At 39.8% G+C, this 21,121-nt stretch overlaps 1 protein-coding gene across 5 annotated transcripts in view; it reads right to left on the bottom strand.

The window, feature by feature from the left end:
* The window catches only part of LOC126354812 (tRNA wybutosine-synthesizing protein 4-like), a 58,667-nt gene that overhangs the window by 24,517 nt on the left and 13,029 nt on the right, over positions 1–21,121 (bottom strand). For 2 of the 5 annotated variants that reach the window (XM_050004746.1, XM_050004747.1), the window contains exons 4-6: positions 20,303–20,489; positions 20,021–20,210; positions 9,014–9,724 (exon numbers count right to left, since the gene is read on the bottom strand). In XM_050004746.1, the coding sequence (XP_049860703.1) occupies positions 9,014–9,724; positions 20,021–20,210; positions 20,303–20,489 (1,088 nt within the window). The remainder of the gene's footprint in view (positions 1–9,013; positions 9,725–20,020; positions 20,211–20,302; positions 20,490–21,121) is intronic. The other 3 variants (XM_050004748.1, XM_050004749.1, XM_050004751.1) reach the window with 3 other exon arrangements.

The raw sequence follows: 21,121 nt of genomic DNA, 5'->3' as shown, positions 1-21,121 counted from the left end.
TTATCATCACAGTTAGTTTCTGTTTTAATAATTTCCCTGGAGCTTTGCATTTATTTACTGAGTTCAGTATATATGTATCATTTGCTTTGCACTTAGCTGCCTTGATTTCAGACCTGTAAATCTTTTTCACTTTCATGTACATTTCCTTGTCAGCATTATTGTGCTTGGACCTATCGTGATAGAGTAGCATTATAATTCTTATTCTACTTAGATGTGGGGTGTACCAGCTTTTTAGATTTCGTGGTTTGGTGTAACAATTTTGCTTTGATATTTTCTTGCAGCGTTTAGGACAACATGCTTCAAAATTTTCAGTTAACAGTTCTAGAAATTTGTTGGTAGATTCATTTGCACCTGCACTGGTTATTATTTTATCTCATTTTATTAAATTAAATTTACTTATCAACTTGTTTAGCTTTAATTCGTTAATTGGTCTTATAATTTTTCCTACAGTCTGTGGAAGTTTCAGTTGCTTTACTGTTAAGAGTTTGTCTGAACCATAGTCCCTCATGACCTGAAATGCCTAGCTTGATTGTGTTGAATTCTGTTTTGTTTAGATGAAAATTACAAATTATGTTATCTAGACATGCTTCCTATCTTGTGGGTTTGTCATTTATGCAACTGCAGTTAAGGGATCTTAATGTATTTAGCAAGTGATCAACCTTTCTATTCTTAAACCTAATGTCTATATTGATATCACCAAATATTAGTACTCTGTAGTTTCTGTATCTGAGTAGCAAGAATATCAGTTTCTCCAGAAGCTCCACAGACAGGTCTTCATTGTGTTTTGGGGGGCAGTATACTGAAGCTATTATAATTTCCTAGTTTGGCAACATTATGGCTGCAGCTTCAAATTTTGCTTCTATGCACAGTCCACTTACATCTACAACTTAATAGATTAGGTTCACACCATTTTTGACGTATACAGATACACCACCATGTTTAATACTTGTTCTACAGTAGCTGGTTGCCAATTCATATCCAAACGGTACACTTAATTTTAGTTCCTCATTGCTAAGCCAGTGTTCATTTATTGAAATAACAGTGCAGTTTAAGTTTTCCAGCCAATACTGAAGTTCATTAAGTTTGTTTTTAAGAGACTGCACATTAATATGTATGAACATTACACTTGTACTTATCTTACTGTGGCTTTGCTGTAGCCCTTCAGCAAAAAAAATCATTGATATGGGATGGGACTGCTGCTTTCCTCTTCCTCAGTATATGACCATTTGATGGATTTTCCAATGCTGACTGCTCCTTCAGATGGCATGGTGATGAAGTTCTTGCCTTGTTAAGGGGATGAGTGGCTGAACATAAGAAACATTGGATTTGCTTTCTGTTGCATGTAGGGTGGGCAACAGTTTCTGCTGCATGTGTTGATGTTTCAGCTGTTGGTCCTGCCATTGAAATGCTATTCTAACATTAAGAAACAAAAAATCTGCAGGTTGGGATGGAATACCCACTAAAAGCTATTAAAGTGGTACACAATAGAATTGCCAACCCACTAGCTTAAATAATAAACCAATGTTTTGAAGAGGGCTGTTTCCCAGAGGTACTGAAATATGCTGAAGTCAAACCACTCTTCAAGAAGGAATCAAGACAGATCACGGGAAATTACCATCCTATCTCGATTCCCCCAGCCCTATCTAAAATATCTGAAAAACTTGCTGTTGCATAAATCCAAAAATTCACTTTAAGATATTCTGTTATTCTAAACAATCAATTTGGTTTTCAGCAGGGGAAAAACACCACAGATGCAAGCAGTAAACAGTTTCATTGAGAAAATAAGTACATCATTAGACAAGAGAAATAAGGTGGTAGGAATTTTCTGTGACCTCACAAAGGCATTTGATTCTGTAAACCATGCATTGCTGTTTACAAACTTGAAAAGTATGGCATTAGTGGCCGTGCCCTACCATGGCTTAACTCCTACTTATTCAACAGAAAGCAAAGCGCATTTCTTCAAATGGCTCATATAATTTTTCTGACTGGAAAAAAAATCTCAGGGTGTTCCACAAGGCTCCATTTTAGGCCAAGTCCTATTTCTCTTTTATGTTAATGACTTAGGATTAAATATCAGCTTCCCATCAGTTCTGTTCGCAGATGATACTTCTGTCTTAGTTGAAGATCAGGATTCGGAAAAAATTCCCAAATCTGTGATCAGTACCCTCAGTGCATTAGAAATTTGGTTTCAGCTAAATGGGTTGAATCTAAACATATCTAAGACTTGTGTGATGCAGTTCAAAACCAAACAGTCAAAATGTCAGCAGATTGAGATTGTACACAACAACCAAGGTATAGAAGAAGCTGACTCAGTCAAATTCTTAGGTTTAAATGTAGATACAAATTTGAGCTGACAGGCACACATTGAATACCTGGCAAACAAACTGAGCAGCTTTGCATTTGCAATGCAAATATTATCAACTGCAACTGACATGGACACATGAAAAGTAGCATATAGAAGCTCCTTCGAATGCATTATTTGGTATGGTATTGTTTTTTGGGGTAACTCAACAAACATAGTGTGTGTATTAAAAATACAGGAAAAAATCATACGAAACGTGCACTGCAAATCACAAACAACCATGTCAAACATTATTTAGAAAACTTAAAAATATTAACTCTGCCATCCATAAACATATATGAGATTTTTATATCTTTGTACAACAGACATGAATTGTTTGAGGGAAACCATTTTGTCCATTTACATGATACTAGAAACAAAGAAATTTTTATGCTCCGCACCCACTGCCTCACACTGTGTGCCCAGGGACCTCAATACATGGAAATGAAAATCTGTAATAAATTAAAAGGGAACAAGTTGATGCAGATGAATTTAGGTTCACTTAAAAGAAAGCTATATGAGGTACAGACACTGAAGTGTTATTACTCAGGGGATGAATTCGTGCGGGACAAACTGGAAATTTGAGCTCGATACAATGAGTTAAAAGTTCCAAGAAATATCCTTACAGTGTTGTTATTTATTATAGTGATGTTATTTATTAATGTAAAAATCACTGTAACTGTTTTATAAATTTTTGACATGTCTCCTGTACGTAAGCGAAACAGATTGCAAATGTACGCCTTGAGATGAATAAAACACATTTCACAATATATTGAATGTCTCTTTGAAGCTGATCAAACATCTCCTGATCTGCAAATTGAGAAGGAAGAAGCAGTAGATGAAGAGGGAAGCTGAGCTTATCATAAGGTCAGAAGCAAGGATGACACTGGAGAAAACGGAAAACAAAAAAGTGTGTGGTGCAGACAATACTCCAGCAGAAATCTTACAAGAAGCAGGTGAAAAAGAGTTGACCTCTCTTTGCAACTAAATCTATGATTAAGGGTATTGGCTGGGAGACCTCCCTGTAACCATAATAGTCCTAATACTAAATAGTATGAACACTAAATGTGTGGAGAACAGAACATCAGCGTAATATTGCACCCAGCAGAAGTTCTGAATAGAGGGATGCATAGAACACTGGAAAAAGCACTTGGTGAGAAGAAATATGATTTCAGAAGGGGAAAAAGTATACTGAGGATACCATTGAACTTCTAGGGACTATTGGTGAAAGATACAGTATATACAAAATGGCAAAGGAGTATTTGTGAGTTCGAAAAGGCTTTTGAGAGAATGCAGTTGGATAAGCTAATGGATATCTGGATGAGAAAAGAAGTAAAGTGGAAGGAGAAAAAATTGATTGTAATATGTAATTAAACCAGAAGGCATGGTTACAAATAGAAACTGAGACATCGGAAGACAACTTGACTAGGGGAGGGTGACTGAGTGAGAGTTCATGTAAATAAAAATTTAGTTATGGGCCAGATGTTTTTTCTTATCCCCAAATAACTATGACCACTCTACATTAAATTTTATTGCCAAATATTTCAAAATAGCTGTATGTCATTTGAACTGTTGTTTGAATTGTGAGCAGACGAAAGATGCCAATTTGTTAAAGAACTGCCCCACAAAAAAAATTAATAAAAAGGGCCAGAACAGTGTTGTCAACTGCAGCAAGAACTGTAAATGTAAATTATACAAGAGAAAATTTACATAAACCCAGCTTAAAAAATTCTTAGGTTAAAAGAAAGTACATAATACATCTGAGAAATCATGACAACTTAGTGTCCACAAGTTGTGCAAACTCCTAGGCTTCAGAGCATCATGATAAACGATCTTTGAACTCAGAATTCTGAGATAGGTCGACTGTATTAAAACTTTACTGTGAAGAATCCAATCTCTTGTATATGTGCAACAAAGGTTAAAGCCATTAAAGATGTGTGACAGACGCCCTTGGTGACATCTGAAGAGGTTATTCATTAAATCCTGTAAGATAAATCTTGGATACTACAGGCAACAGAGACGATATGATTCTCAGTGGCAGTGCCACCTTAGTTGTTTGGCTTCATACAAGTTGTAGAAAATATACAAAGGGTATTTGGCAGTCATAATTCATAAGTGTAATGTATAGACTTCAAAAATGAACCCATTGTAGATTACTATTATTATTATTCTTGTGTCAGAAATATACAGGTACATGTACGTACATTTTACATAGTTATGATTAAATTACTTTTGACAAAAACTTGGCCACTTCCAGTGCATTTTCTGTTGCTTGTTGAAGATCATCTTCTGTACAGGAGACTGGGCACAATCGACACCAAACCATGTGCCGGGCTATCTGTTCTTCTCCACAGTCACACCGAATATCATTTGGATCAGTGTATCCCCATCTTGCCAAGTTAACTTTTGATCTTCCAACTCCGAGTTTCAGTCTATTCAGAGATTTCCAAGTTGTCCATTCCCCGCCGTGGCCTGGAGGTAAAGCTTCAACAACTCTTTTCCAACCAGGGGAAAGGTAAGTCGTAGTCCTTCATAATTGTAACCTAGCTTTTGCAGCAGTAGTTCCAAGTTCCTTTGATGTCTTAAGGAAACTCTTCCTTGACTTCAGTCATTGCAGATGCTGTTCATGCCCATACAGAGGATGGGTAATTTCATGTTCCACTGCCTTTCTTTCCTTGTTCACAGCTATCGCTCTTCAAACAGGTGGTGTTGCTATTTGATTAAGTGGATTTCAAGCAACCCGTTATATTTCTGCAGGTTTCATAGAGAGCTAAACCCACCTGTTTGGCATGAGTTGAATTATACGAAACAGGACAGGTATACTCTGCTGCAGAATAGCATGGTGTCATTGTAGATGTTCGGACTGTTTCAGGTTGACTACCCACTGTGATCCGGCCAGTTTCTGTAGATTGTTCCTGGTGGAAACTTTTGACTTGCATTTCATGGAGTTCTTTTTGAAAGTGAGAGCTGTGTCAAGTGTCACTCCTGATATTTTGGAGTCTTGTGGTGTTCCAGTTCGACCCTGAGAATATTATTTTCAACTTGTGAGTGGCTTTCTTGTTTCTCAAATGAAAAGCACACACTTGGGACTTTGATGGGCTTGGTTTAAGCTGGTTTGTGTTGTTGTATCTGGATAGATCTTCAAGGGTATTTTTGAGGTTGTTCTCCACTGATTCAAAATCTATGCTCTAGGTGGCTGTAGAGCGAGGTCGTCAGCATATAAGAAGCTCCCGGTGCTTGGGGCTATAGGTTGGTTGTTTGTATATATATTAAAACAGAATTGGAGCCGAAACACTTCCTTGCAGCAGACCATTCTTTTGTAGTCTCCATTGACTACACTGTCCATGAAAGTTGATGAAGAACCTGCAATTCTGCAGAAGGGAGGCGATGAGTCTGCTTAGACCTAAATCTTTGGTCAGATTGTAGACATTGACTAGTAGTAGCTGGTGATTTACTGTATCATACGCTGCTCATAAGTCGACAAATGCCACACTTTTTACCTTCTGAGCTTCGAAGCCATCTTCTATAAACTGTGTGAGATTTAGCAATTGTCCAGTACGGCTTTTACCTGGGCGAAATCCAGATTGCTGAGGTATAAGTGAGGGGTCAATTGCAGATGATAGGTGATTTAAAATCAGTCTTTCCAGCATTTTGTAAAGATGAAAAAGTAGTGCAACTGGTCTAAGATTATTTGGATCATTTCCTTCTTTGCCAGGTTTCAGCAAAGCAATCACTCAACACTTCCACCATATCTTTGGAATTCAGTTTCTGCTTAAATAGTTATCAAAAAGATGGAGAATCCATTTATTTGTATTTAAGCCAAAGTGTTTAATTTGATCGGTTCGTATATCATCCAAGCCAGCTGATTTGCCATTTTTGCTTTGTTTGTTAGCCTTCTGTGGTTCTTATAGCCTTCTGTGGTTCTTCCATGCTGAATGACGATGCAAGGTCATTACTCTCCTCTTGCTCTTCTCTTTGCAATTTCGGTTTTTGTTCATCAGTAACTGATGTGCTATTTCATTGGCAGTGTTATCATGATGTGTAATGGTCTTAGTCAAATCATTGTTTAGGGGTCTCAGAAGCCTCCAAGCCTTATAGCTGTCTCTTTTCAGATTCAAGTTTTCTATAGTTTCTATCCACTTATCCCTTTTTGTCTCACTTATACAGGAAATAAGATTGTTCCTTGCTTCCATAGTTGCTTCACTGAAAGGGTTTTCTTCAAATAAGTAGCTATATTCCATCAGTAGGGTGGCTAGGTCTGAAGCAAGCCGAGGAATATAACATGTTCAACAGCCGCTATGGATAGACATTCTCAAACATCTCCTTACAGCCGCCGCGAAGGTGTCATAGCATTCAGGTATTGGTTCTATACAAGATTCTTCGATATCTAGCAATTCCGCAAATATTGACCAATCAGCCTTCTTCAAATTAAACCTTCTCTGAAAAGATATCTTCTGTGGTCTTACAACAACAAATAATTGACACATTATTGGTCTATGCTGCGAGTTGGGTATTGGGGAGCAGACAGATTTCACACATTGTTGGTTAATCCTGCTGCTACCAAAAATTAAGTCAGGATTGTAAGATCGCCTCCACCTGCCGCTGTTAAAAGATCCAGGTAGTTTTGCATCATGGATTAAAGTCAGGTGACTTGCTTCTACCCATACTTGTACTGCTGTGCCATTTCCATCTTCATGATCATAGCCCCAAAAGTTACTATGGCTGTTGAAATCGCCAATCACAATCTGCATATGTTTATTTGGAAAATGGGATGGTTTGTTAACAATGAATTCAGCAGCAGGTAGTTTATAAAATGATGTAGTGGTGCAACTAACTGTTTGTAGAGTGAGAAATTCAATCTTTCTTTCCTCCTTGAATGCTGTGGATAAGATCTGGATATCTGCATGAACAGAGATAGCACTTCCATATTTATCATGCGGTCTTTTGATGGGGAGACGCGTTCCATCTATTTATGGTCTGCGCATGTCACAACTTCTGTGTGTCTCCTGTATGCACAGTATATGGCACTGGTGCTGACTGCACAGTTCTCATAGCAGCTCTTCTTTGGCTGTGGTTATGCCTCCTATGTTAATAGACATAATCGTTAACTGTGGCCCTGAAAAGGGCTCAGATATATATGCTTCTGGTGTGAAAGGAACAGCCGTCAGATTATTTTGAATCATATTCCAACGTTGCCCAGGGTACGCCTGATTGCTTTTATCATCCTGATCACAGATCACCGTAATCTTCTCGGAGGCTCCTTTCATGTAGATTATCAGCTGTTTGTCTGTTAAGGAAAGCAAGAGGTTCAAGTGTCAGAGATGGAATTTATCTCAAGCACTAGCATCCAACCTAGCTCTTAATGTGAGATGTCACTAATGCATGTGGAACCTTCTAAGATCTGTGCAGATTATGCAAAGACAAATTTTTTTGTTGATACATAAAGTTGTATATACTTGTCAAGCATGGTGATCTGGCAGCTTGTAGCTCACTTCTATCCACTAGTGTGTAGAAGTGAGGAGCAACACAACTAATGTTCTTAAGTTAAATTTCATTAGTAGAACACGCGGTTTTCTGGACGAAGTTCGATGCCATTATTTTCCATCATTTAAAGTGAGTCACCTATTTAACAGTTGTGTAAAGTATTTTTAAAGGTAAAGTTTATGATTCTGTGTTATTTACTGACTGGTTTCAGTGTTTTAAAACAAATGTATACTGCAATGTACAGCTTTTCACACTTTCAAAATTAGAGACAGAAATTGGAGACAAAGAGAAGAATAACAAACCATTAAGATCATACAATAATTTCATTTCATTTTTTATTTTTCCAGTCTACTGACTGGTCTGATGTTGTCCATCTTTCTCTGTCTTATGCTAATCTTCCCAGCTGCTCACAATGTTGCATATAATTAACTTAAAAGGTGTGCTGAAGAACTGTAGCCAAGTGTGGTTTGAGCAATGAGCTTCCTCTAAATGTCATTTCCATAGCTGAACATAGTATTGCATCCTGAACACATTAACTTTTTGCAATCAGTGAAGAGCACAATAGGACATGTCTCACATTTTGCAAATGCTAATGTGTCCCACATGTGAAACATACATATAACAGAGAACAGACAGAAACATGCCAATCAAGAAATTGATGCTTTAAGCAAACATAAATTTGTTATGAAACTTCCTGGCAGATTAAAACTGTGTGCCCGACCGAGACTCGAACTCGGGACCTTTGCCTGGGGGATGTTTCCAGAATGAGATGGGGCTAAGCCATGTCTCCGCAGTATCCTTTCTTTCAGGAGTGCTAGATCTGCAAGGTTCACAAGAGAGATTCTGTAAAGTTTGGAAGGTAGGAGACGAGGTACTGGCAGAAGTAAAGCTGTGAGTACCGGCCGTGGGTCGTGCTTCAGTTGCTCAGACGGTAGAGCACTTGCCCGCGAATGGCAAAGGTCCCGAGTTCGAGTCTCGGTCAGGCACACAGTTTTAATCTGCCAGGAAGTTTCATATCAGCGCACACTCTGCTGCAAAGTGAAAATCTCATTCTGGATAAATTTGTTACTTGTGATGAACAAATTATAATTCCATTTGAAACTAGTGGTAGTATATATCACCTCTGCTGTAAGTGTAAATGAAATCAAACCATACATTACATACCTTTCAAAAAATGAAAGAACTTACAATCAGATTCGAAGTTCTTCCACCAAAGAGCAAAATCAACTGGGTGGTGGCCTCCCTGTCAATGAGTGTTGCTGTATGTCTCCAACGTGGACACGGTCCAATTAGATCAAGAACTTCCGCGTCCTTATTCCACACAGACAGGATTACTGGTTTTGTGTTCACTGGTCGTGTAGGTGAAGTGCGCCCACCAATTATCAGAAGCCTCCCATTATGAAGTGGTATGCAAGTTGAATGCATTGCAGCCAGTGATGAATCTCCTTTTGGAAGAGGAGAATGAAGAGTGACGTGCTGAACTGTAAAATCCGCAATACTAACGATGCTAATTTCACTGAGCCTGCTGTGCTCCTGGCTGCAGCTCTTTCCGAAGCCACCCACTAGTGCTACGTGGTGTTCATCGAGTCTTCCACTAGCGTGACCAAATCGTTCTGGTATCCGCCCCTGGACAGGTAACACAGACCAATGGAGGGCACTGTCTTCAGAATAACAGAGTAAATTTTGTGACATGTTCATACTTTGTTTTTTCCTATCATCACTGAACCAATTCTCCAGCGCCCCTTTGGATGCTACGGTCAAAGTATAATGGCAGCACATAAGATGCCAACTTTCAAATTCATCAAATGGTTCCAGTCTCACAACATTATTCACTTTGCCTTCCTCTGTGAGGAGCTTTAAGGCCTCATATGCAGACATAGATGCACATGCACTCCACCCCTAAAAATAAGAAAGTATACAATTCAATGAGTCCAGTAATCATATTGTGGTTTGCAGAAAATTTTACCCCCTAGAGCATGAAAAAAGACAAAAAATAAAACTACTAAACTGATACAAAAAAGTGTTTCTATGTATAATGAAACCTTTTGGTAGATACACAAACCTAGTAATATACTATTTACACTAATAATCAAGAAATTACAGGTCAATAAACTGTTAAAACCTAAAAATATTATGGGACAGTCTGCAGGAAATAATGGTGCTGCTCATTTTCTGGATTTTTACCGAGGTAAACTCTCACTGCAGAGTTTTTCTACAGCATGACAGTGTAGGAGTTGGCACAGAAACAGCTAAGTAAAATCTCCAAGCAATTCACACATTTATTTATATGTAACAGCCACCTTCAGAGCTTTCCTTTGTGTACGACTATGTGTACAAGATTCGTGTGCCAAATTGAAATATAGATTCACATATTTTACTGTTTGTGTCACTTCTGCAGAATCTTTCACTAACTGTATCGAAACCCATTTGTATTGTTATCATCAACAGTGGGCTTAACCTTACTTGTGTCCTTTTCAAATTTTTGAGAACAGTAGACCTATCGTAATGCAAAACAATTATTCTCTAATTACACAGTAAAATTATTTGAGAAATAGTTTTTTTTGTAGTATTTCCGAATATTTAAAATTATATTTTTGTAAGTTACCGATACAAGTGTTGTTGAATAATTTATTTTGAAGCAAATCAGCATCTGTGATTCACAGTTACTACCAAAGAATAAAGCACCCTGAATTATTTCTGAGAATTTTTGGAAGTTACCATTGTCCTGTGCATAATCTAATTTGTAGTAAATTGGTATTCATTATATTTTTTCATGTTGCATCTAGTTTTCCTTTAAAGATGGCTACCTATTATCAACATTTATCATAAATTAACTCTATGTATGAGTTTGCTAATGACTATAATTAACCTCAAACATTTTAGGAAATTTGCAATTTTATAACAGATTTTTCTGTTGCCTTGATTTAAATCTAGTTTTGTGTATTTGTTTCAATTCTTATAGGGAATTAGTAATCTTTTTCGCATAACAGATATAAAAGATGATCAGACTTAGATAAAAGTTATTTTTTTCCTGTCCTGTAACACACTGCACAAGCCAAAATGCCGCCCCACTGTGACTGCTGTTCTCAAACACAGGGTGACTTAGTTGTTTTTGTAATCAGCTGGAACTAGCCCTGACTACTGTCAATCAAATGGCAGCTGGTGTGAATTAGTGTGTTGGAAGAATCTTGACAGCCATGTACCTGTGGTGCCAGTACCGAAGATATCTCAGGTACTATACACTCCTGTGGATCCCGTCTCCTATATAGAAAAAAAACATGATCTGTCTTTGCTTGTTGACTTGACTATGAGTGGTGTTTCACTAATAGATATAGAGGCCCTGTACAGTATGGTTGGGACCAGGGAGGACTCAGGTGTTATGCTGATCTCCCTAACCAACAAGTTCAAGGTGTTGTCTTTCAGTGGCACTGAAAGTAAGCAAGTGGAACTCACTTCACCTGTTTTGAGGAAACCTGTTTTGTCTAGTGTCAAGAGGAGGCAAAACACTAATGGGTAGGGTCTATTAATCGTCAACAGTTGAAACATGTGGTGCATGATGGCATCTCTTAGAGAAATGGCAGCAAGGGACAGGAAAGGACACCATGTGTACTTAGTACATATGCCTGGGGGCCTCATACAACATGTTGTAGAGGCTACTCTGGGAACAGAGAGCAGCCAGCTGCAGATTGTGGCACACATTGGAACAAATGATGCCTGCTGTCATGCTCGGAGGTAATACTTGGATCATTCCAGCACGTGGTAGAGAAGGTTGAGAAGACCAGTCTTGCACACAGAGTTTTAATGATACTCACAATTTGCAGCATTGTCCTCTCATCTGACCATGACCCCTTCATTCTGAGTCAAGAGGAAGGACTGAACCAGGGACTTCCAATGTTATATGATAAGCTAGGATGTACTTCAAGTTCTTGCACCATAGGCTTGAGAACTGCAGGGTCTCTCTAAATGGGTCAGGTGTGCACTACACATTAGAGGTTGCTACTCCAGTAGCTGAATGTGTGTGGAGCACATGCAAAACTTTTTCCTTTTTTTTTTTTTTTTTTTAGATCAGGCAACTCTCCATCCAATCTAGATAACAATATTTGTAGGAAGCCCAGAAGTATCAGTGTAAGACTGAAAGAAATGCCTCCCACAGGTGAGAGTATTAAAATCCTAGGGATTAACTGCCAAAGCATTCACAACAAAGTTTCAGAGTTCCAAGAGCTCCTGAAAAGCTGTGAAGCTCACATAATACTAGATACAGAAAGCAGTCAAAACCTGAAATTGATGGCAATGAGATTCTTGGGGAAAATTTAATAGTATATCGAAAGGATAGGCCAATAGGAAATGGAGGTGGTTTATTTAATGCAGTAGACAAGAAGCTCATATCCACTGAGATATAAATTGAAGCTGCATGTGAGATTGTTTGGGCAAGACTCAGTAGCAGGGGAGGGCATAAAATAGTAATTGGATCGTTCTATTGCCCATGAAGACTCATCCTACAATGTAACCAAAAACTTTCCAATCATACTGTAATCATCAGCGGAGACTTTAAACTTCTAAAGAAATAGATGTAAAACAAAGCATAGTACTACAATAGAGAGACGCTGCATGAAATGCATTTGGCTGTCAAGAGAGCAGTGCATGAAGTCTTCAATGGCTACCTTAGAAGAATACAGTCAAATGCTCTTTCACAGAAACCAAATAAATTCTGGTTATATGTAAAGGCTATCAGTGGCACCAAAGTTAGTATCCATTCCCAGCAAATGAGACAGGAACTGAAATTGAGGGTAGAAAAGCAGTAGCTGAAATGATTAACTCTGTTTCCTAATGTTCCTTCACGTAGGAAAACCCAGTAGAATTGCCCCAGTTTAATCCTTCTACTACTGAAAAAATTAGTGAAATCAGTATTAGTGTAAGTGGATTGAGAAACGCCTGAAATCATTAAAACTTAACAAAGCTCCAGGGCCCAATGGAATCCCTATCAGATAGTATACTGAATTTCAGCTGAGTTAGACGCTCTTCTAACTACAATCCATTGTAGGTTCCTTGAATAAAAACCCATGCTCAGTAGTTGGAAGAAAGCACTGGTCACACCTTCTACAAGAAGCATAGTAGAAGTGATTTACAAAATATCATCCAATATCCTTGACATGGATTTGTTGTAGAGTCTCAGAACATACTCTGAGCTCAAACATAATGAGGTATCTTGGACAAATCGATCTTCTCCGTACAAACCAGCATGGATTCCAAAAACATTGATCATGTGCAACTCAACTTGCACTTTTGTCGCATGACATACTGAAAGCTTTCGGATCCAGGTAGTCAGGAAGATGCAGTATTTCTTGATTTTCGAAAAGCATTTCACTCAGTACCACACCTACACTTACTGTCAAAAGTGTGATCAACTGGGGTGTCAAGCAAAATTTGTGACTGCACTGAGAACGTTTTGGTAGGGAGGACACAGCATGTTGGATGGAGAATAATTGTCAGACATAAGAGTAGCTTCAGCTGTGGCCACAGAAGTGTATTGAGACCCTTGTTGTTCACGTTGTATATCAATGACTTTGTGGATGATATTGACAGTAACCTCCATCTCATCAAATTCCTGATTTGGAGTTTGAACAGGACTGGAGATAAACTTACTCTCATTGATCCCTCTATCAACAAGATGCAGTTATCTATAATGTAGTACTGTCAGAAAGCAACTGCATAAATATTCAATCAGATCTTGACAATTACAGTATATTGATAATTTTTACTTATGGACCACCTGACAGCAAACGGATTAAAACACAATTTTAGTGCCATATGCGTTTCGCCTTTATTTTCTGCAAGGCATCATCAGTGGCCTGGAATACGTACACATGTTAGCTATTTAATTTACATTTTTGTCACTGTGCCTATAGGTTATAAACAGTTCTGGTGGTTGGTATTTCCTATTAAGTAGTAATGAACTGTACTTACAGGTTGCGTGGACAATTTCTTACATATTACGCTCCTGTTGCATTTTTGATATTGTTCTTCTTCTTATGAATGCCAATTTGTGTGGTTTTTTTTTTTCACAATCCACAGCACTATGAACTGAACACTTGTTTCAGTGCAATGTTTTGGTTTCTGTTGTCGACTGTCGAATGTTTTTGCCAAAGATCAAATGTTATTGCAAACTTTCGAGTGTAATTATTGAAGTATCTGTGGTCTGTTCATGTATGCATTTGTGTATGTATGTGTGTGTGTTTTGGGTTAAAAAAAATTTTTCCTGTGCTGTGTGTGTGTGTGTGTGTGTGTGTGTGTGTGTGTGTGTGTACCTTTGGTGTGGGGAAGAGTTTTTTGTTTTATGTTATCATTTTCTTTATTAAGTGTAGTAGGGAGCCTGTGCTGATGTGTGTTTGTTCATTTATCACATGTTTGTTTTCTGCTATGACTTTCTGGATGTGGAAGTTTTCTTGCATTTGTAAAAGATGTTTGTCATGGTTGCTTATTCTCATTATTTTCATTTCTTGTTCCATGTTTGTAGGATGATGGTTACGGTGTTTTAAATGCTCTGCAAATGTGGAATGGTTTGTTGCATACTTCCAACATCTGATACATTCTTTGTATCTTGTTTCAAAATTCCTGCATGCCATGCCTATGTATACTGCATCACAACTTTGACATTCAAGTTTATATATTCCTGATTGTTGGAATTTGTCCCTCTTGGTAGCTGGCTGGCTTAGGTTTGATTGGAGGGTTTGCCCAGGCTTTGAAGCCCTGTCTCTTTAGGATGTTTGCAATTCTGTGTGTTAGTTTATATGTGTAGATCATGGTGTACCATCTGGTTCTTTTCTGTGTGGTGTTGTCATTGTGTGTGTGTGTGTGTTGAGTGTGTTTATAAGTTTTCAGCTTGTGAGTTCTTTTGTATTCTGGAAATGTTGTGTATGTTTTGTATTTGTGTTTTTATTTTTTGATTGAGCCTGCGTACCACATGTGTGTCATAACCGTTGTTCCTAGCTATTTGTATGATTGTACTCATGTCTTGTTCATAGTTTCTCTTGCTGAGTGGTATTCTGTTTAAGCTATGTAACATGTGTCTTACTGCTGCAAGTTTCTGGCTGTGGGGGTGGCTGGATGTGGAATGTATTATTGACAAACTGCTTATTTGCTTCTGTCTCGGGTTCTTCGGCCGACGTTCGTGTGATGATTTTGCTGACGTTTCGCCAGCACGAGTGGCTGGCATTGTCAAAGCTTCACCCTCCATTGCCGGAGGTGAACTGGAGCCGGGCTCGCGGCCGCAGACTATATGTACCTTGCGCGCCAACGTCCGAGGGCTTCTCCGCGGTCATTTCCGGTGCGTTTCTCCTCTTGCTACCTGCTACGGTCGTTCTCTGCAGTACGGGGAGCCAGGAGCCGTTTACCTTAAGGCTTTCTTCTTTCTTGTTGAAGCTGTTCCCGTGTTTGTGTATTTCTACAGCTTCTCTGTACAAGCGGGTGTGATAGTGCTTCTCTACAGCCAGAACTTCCGTGTCGGTGAATTTTATTACATGTACCTGGTCGGTCTCACTCAGTGCGTGTTCTGCCACGGCCGATTTTTCCACCTGTCCCAACCTGCAATGTCGCTTATGTTCTTTGATCCTGGTGTTGATTGATCTTCCAGTCATTCCGACATAAACTTTCCCGCATGTGCATGGTAAGCGGTATATTCCTGACATTGCAAGTGGGTCCCTTTTATCCTTTGCCGATCTAAGACATTCTTTGATCTTCCTTGCCGGTTTGAAAATTGTCTTTACGCCGTGCTTGTGTAATATACGGCCGATTCTGTCCGTCACTCTGGGAATGTATGGCAGAAAGGCCGTACCCGACATTTCTTTTTCTGGTTTCTTACTTCGCCGGTGGTTTGGCTCCATTACACTTCTAATATCATTTGTGGAGTACCCATTGCTCCTCAGAACACTTTCCAGGTGTTGCATTTCGCGTTTAAGGTGCTGCGGCTCACATATTCGTGCTGCTCGCGTTACGAGCGTCTGAATCATGCCTCTTTTCTGGCTCGGGTGGTGGTTTGACAGTTTGTGCAGATATCGGTCCGTGTGCGTCGGTTTTCGGTACACGCTATGTCCCAGGTTTTGGCCATCCCTTGTGACCAGCACATCTAGAAATGGTAGTTTTTTGTCCTTTTCCACTTCCATGGTAAATTTTATGTTGGCGTGGAGGTTGTTCAAGTGTCTTAGGAAGTCACCGAGCTGTTCTTCACCATGGCTCCACACGACGAAAGTATAATCGACGTACCTGTACCACACCTTAGGTTTACAAGTCGCCGAGTCCAGTGCCTGTGCTTCGAAATGTTCCATGAAGAAGTTGGCCACCACTGGACTAAGAGGACTACCCATGGCAACGCCTTCCAGCTGTTCGTAGAAATTGCCATTCCACGTGAAATAGCTCGTGGTGAGACAGGCATGGAAGAGCTTCATGATGTCTTGCGGGAAAATGGAACCGATGTGCTCCAGAGCGTCACTGAGTGGCACTTTCGTAAACAAAGAAACAATATCAAAGCTGACCAGGATGTCGTTTGGTGCAAGTTTTAGTTTCTTCAGCTTCTCGATGAAATGTCCTGAGTCCTTTACGTACGTGTCGGTCTTCCCCACGTGCGGCTGGAGCAGAGAGGCCAAGTGTTTTGCCAGTTTATATGTCGGTGAGCCAGGAGCGCTAACAATCGGTCTTAATGGAACGTTGTTCTTATGGATCTTAGGTCATCCATACAGGCGAGGTGGTAGGGCTTCTGTGTTGCGCAGGTATCTCTGTATGTCCTCCGGAACAGAAGATGCCTTGATTAACCGATTCGTATTCCGTGTGATACGCTGCATCGGATCTGCGCTTAGTTTTCGGTACGTCGTCGGATCTAATAGGTCTCGGATCTTTTGTTCATAATCTTCGGTCTTCATTACGACGGTCGCATTCCCCTTATCGGCAGGCAGTACCAATATACTCTTGTCAGCGTTAAGATTCTTAATAGCTTGTACTTCTTCTTTCTTCAGATTGCATGCTGGTGGTTTAGCTCGGCGCAGTATCCTGGCTGTTTCAGTGCGTATTTCCTCTGCCCTTTCACAAGGAAGGGTCCGAATGGCCGCTTCGGTGTTAGCAATGATGTCCTCCACAGGTATAGTTCTTGGGATGACAGCAAAATTCCCTCCTTTTTGAAGAACGGATACTTCCTCTTCGGTCAATTGTCGTTCAGTGAGGTTGACCACAGTGCGTGACATGTCGGGAATCGCCTTGTCAGTCTTCTTCCGGAATCCTTCAAACTTTTTCTTCTGTCGCTCTGTGCAGCGCTCGAGTTCATTCTGCATGCTCCTGTAAGTGATGCTGTCGATCTTGTCCCAGTCGTCTCGATGCATTCTGCTACTTAGTTGGTAGAACATGTCCAAAAGTTCCTGATCCGTTTTTGCCAAGTTTCTCCGTATTGTGTGAATTCGCTCACGAAGAAAAGCTCGTTCCATTCTGTTGTAGATACGATGAGCTTGGGCGGTGGTGAATAGGCGCTTACATTTCAAGAACTTCGGTGTAGCATCTTCATCTCTGCACCGCGAAAGGAAGGCGAGAGAGGACATCAATCGCGCTTTCTTCTTCCGTTGTTGGTCAAGGCGTCGGTACAATCTGCAAGTTTCCTCCCCGTAGAGGCGCAATACAAAATTGTTAAGACTTTCGTGGCCACTTGTTGACAAACTGCTTATTTGCTTCTGTCTCGGGTTCTTCGGCCGACGTTCGTGTGATGATTTTGCACAAACTGTCAAACCACCACCCGAGCCAGAAAAGAGGCATGATTCAGACGCTCGTAACGCGAGCAGCACGAATATGTGAGCCGCAGCACCTTAAACGCGAAATGCAACACCTGGAAAGTGTTCTGAGGAGCAATGGGTACTCCACAAATGATATTAGAAGTGTAACGGAGCCAAACCACCGGCGAAGTAAGAAACCAGAAAAAGAAATGTCGGGTACGGCCTTTCTGCCATACATTCCCAGAGTGACGGACAGAATCGGCCGTATATTACACAAGCACGGCGTAACGACAATTTTCAAACCGACAAGGAAGATCAAAGAATGTCTTAGATCGGCAAAGGATAAAAGGGACCCACTTGCAATGTCAGGAATATACCGCTTACCATGCACATGCGGGAAAGTTTATGTCGGAATGACTGGAAGATCAATCAACACCAGGATCAAAGAACATAAGCGACATTGCAGGTTGGGACAGGTGGAAAAATCGGCCGTGGCAGAACACGCACTGAGTGAGACCGACCAGGTACATGTAATAAAATTCACCGACACGGAAGTTCTGGCTGTAGAGAAGCACTATCACACCCGCTTGTACAGAGAAGCTGTAGAAATACACAAACACGGGAACAGCTTCAACAAGAAAGAAGAAAGCCTTAAGGTAAACGGCTCCTGGCTCCCCGTACTGCAGAGAACGACCGTAGCAGGTAGCAAGAGGAGAAACGCACCGGAAATGACCGCGGAGAAGCCCTCGGACGTTGGCGCGCAAGGTACATATAGTCTGCGGCCACGAGCCCGGCTCCAGTTCACCTCCGGCAATGGAGGGTGAAGCTTTGACAATGCCAGCCACTCGTGCTGGCGAAACGTCAGCAAAATCATCACACGAACGTCGGCCGAAGAACCCGAGACAGAAGCAAATAAGCAGTTTGTCAACAAGTGGCCACGAAAGTCTTAACAATTTTGAATGTATTATTGTCTGTGTGGCCATTGGTTTTCGAAACATGTTAAATGTATTTTTGCCATTTTCTTTTTTTATTGTAATGTCAAGAAAATTTATTTGATTTTCTTTTTCTTTTTGAAGTGTGAATTTTATGTTCTGATGAGCTTTGTTTAATTCTGAATGGAGTTCATCTATTTTTTCACTTGGCTCATCAAGTTGGAGATCTTGACAAGATTTCACAGTGGTGTTACGATTGGAAATTTCCTTTAAATACTAGAAATGTAAAATTGTGTACTTCACAAAATGAAAAAAATGTAATATCCTTTGACTATAAAGTCAGTGCGTCTCAGCTGGAATCAGCCTCGCATAAATACCTGGGTGCAACACTTTGTAGGGATATGAAATGGAATGAGGGGAGAGGCCCAGTTGTGGGTAAAGCAGATGGTAGACTTCGGGTTATTGGCAGAATACTGGCCAATACGTTCACTCTACAAAGGAGATTGTTTATAAATTACTCGTGCAACCTATTCTAGAATATTGCTCAAGTGTGAGACCTGTATGAAACATGATTAGCAGTGGATATTGAACGCATACAGAGAACGGCAGCATGAATGGTCACAGGTTTGTTCGACGTGTGGGAGAGTGTCACGGAGACACTGAAGAAACTGAACTGGGGCAGTTTTGAAGACAGATGTAAATTATCCCATGGAAGTCTACTAGCAGAGTTTCAAGAACTGGCTTTAAATGATGACTCTAGGAACATACTACAACCCTCTACATACATCTCACGTAGGGATCATGAGGACAAGCTCAGAATAAATAAAGCGAATGGAATGGAAAGAAACCCTAATAACTGTTACAATGGGATGTACCCTCTGCCATGCACTTTGCAGAGTACAGATATACATGTAAATATAGATGTAAAATGTATATGTGGAATTTCTTATTCCTATCCTTTAGGTGTGTTCTGATTACTACACCAAAGAGTTCCCATAATTACACATCATAAGTCTCCAGTGTAAGTGCAAGCCACTCTTAAATCACAAGGAACTCAACTGATGAAAGCCCCCACTACTAATAAACATGTTCAAAGGCAACTGTTGATCTGTTGTTGGTTGGTTGATATGAGGGAGGGGACCAAACATCGAGGTGATCGGTCCCATCGGATTAGGGAAGGATAGCGTAGGAGCTCGGCTGTGGCATTTCAAAGGAATTATCCTGGCATTTGTCTAAAGCGATTTAGGGAAATCATAGAAAACCTGACACAGGTTGGAAACGCAGTCCTCCCAGATGTGAGTCCAATGCACCACCTCGCTCGATGATCTGTTGCTCTGTGTCCACTTACATCATAACAGCCCTCTCAGCTACAGCTATAGCTACATCTACACTCTGCAAACTTACAGTTGTGAGCTACTAAGACTTACAGGCTCTTTCACTCACAAAACAATAATAAATAATATTATAAAACAGATTGATGTGTAACAACATTTGATTTAATAATGAGGTATAGTTACGTGTTCTTTATATCGTCTGATTTGAAGGTCAAAATCTGGATATTTATTCAGTGACAATAATGGACTGCCCAGGGATTCAAAATGATGTTTCATCACATGCCCAAATCCATCATCTGGACATATTTGTTCAAAGGTGACAAATGTTGCATGAGGAAACTTGGTAGATGCCCATTCTATAAGTTTAGTTGAGCTGTGAAACAAAATATAGAAGAATGTTTTAGAATCAACTACACCACCAATATTTTAAACAACTAGATGTACATGTAATTAGTACATTCACACCTTGATTCATCCATGTAAGTTATGGAGCATTCTGCCAAAAGCAATGTAGGTGCAGCCCATGATATGCCAGCACTTGACAAAACACTTTCAATATCATTCTGGCAGCGGAGGTCACCTCCAACCAAATGGTATCCTTGTGAATGAATACCAGCTGTACAAGAGTTTACATCTGTTGAAAAAAAGTCATCTGTGAAAACAGAAATTAACTATAGAAGCTGTCACAAAAAACACAAGGCAATAGGAAAAGAGGTGTATGAGGGTCTTCAAATAAGCACAGTGAGAGATACTTCTTAAAATACAACATACTAAATTTACTTGTTTGGTTAGAATATCTGTATGTTGACTCCATTTTAGCTTGTTATCTACTTAAACAGTTTGCTGTGAAGTATTACCTTATGAGCTGCATAAGATATTGCTGAATGAGGATTGTTGAGTACTTAAGATTGTTTCTTCAGAAAACATTATAGTTTTATAACGGTCCTTTAAAGTTACTGAAAGGTCATTTACTAAAGTTAGAAACAGGAATGGACCGGATGCCAAACCTTGTGGGGCTTTATATTGTCCCTTTATGATTTTTTATTTATTCCTTCAATGCATTTTGTCAATGTTATCCTCTTCTTCCTGTTATGAAGATAGAAAGCCAACCATGTGCAATGGATACTGTTTATGTGATAACATTTTAGTTTTCCATGTAAAAAGTTCACAGCCCTCACAAAAATAGGCCTTGGCTAGATCACAGAGTACACCAACAGTACAGTTCTTGTTGTTTAGGTCTCATAATTCTTCATTTGTACATCGTAATTATATGTACTTCTCTTT

Source organism: Schistocerca gregaria, chromosome 3 (genome assembly GCF_023897955.1).
Source record: "Schistocerca gregaria isolate iqSchGreg1 chromosome 3, iqSchGreg1.2, whole genome shotgun sequence".
In the NCBI taxonomy this organism is placed as follows: Eukaryota; Metazoa; Arthropoda; class Insecta; order Orthoptera; family Acrididae; genus Schistocerca; species Schistocerca gregaria.
This window is presented reverse-complemented; position numbering and strand designations above follow the sequence as displayed.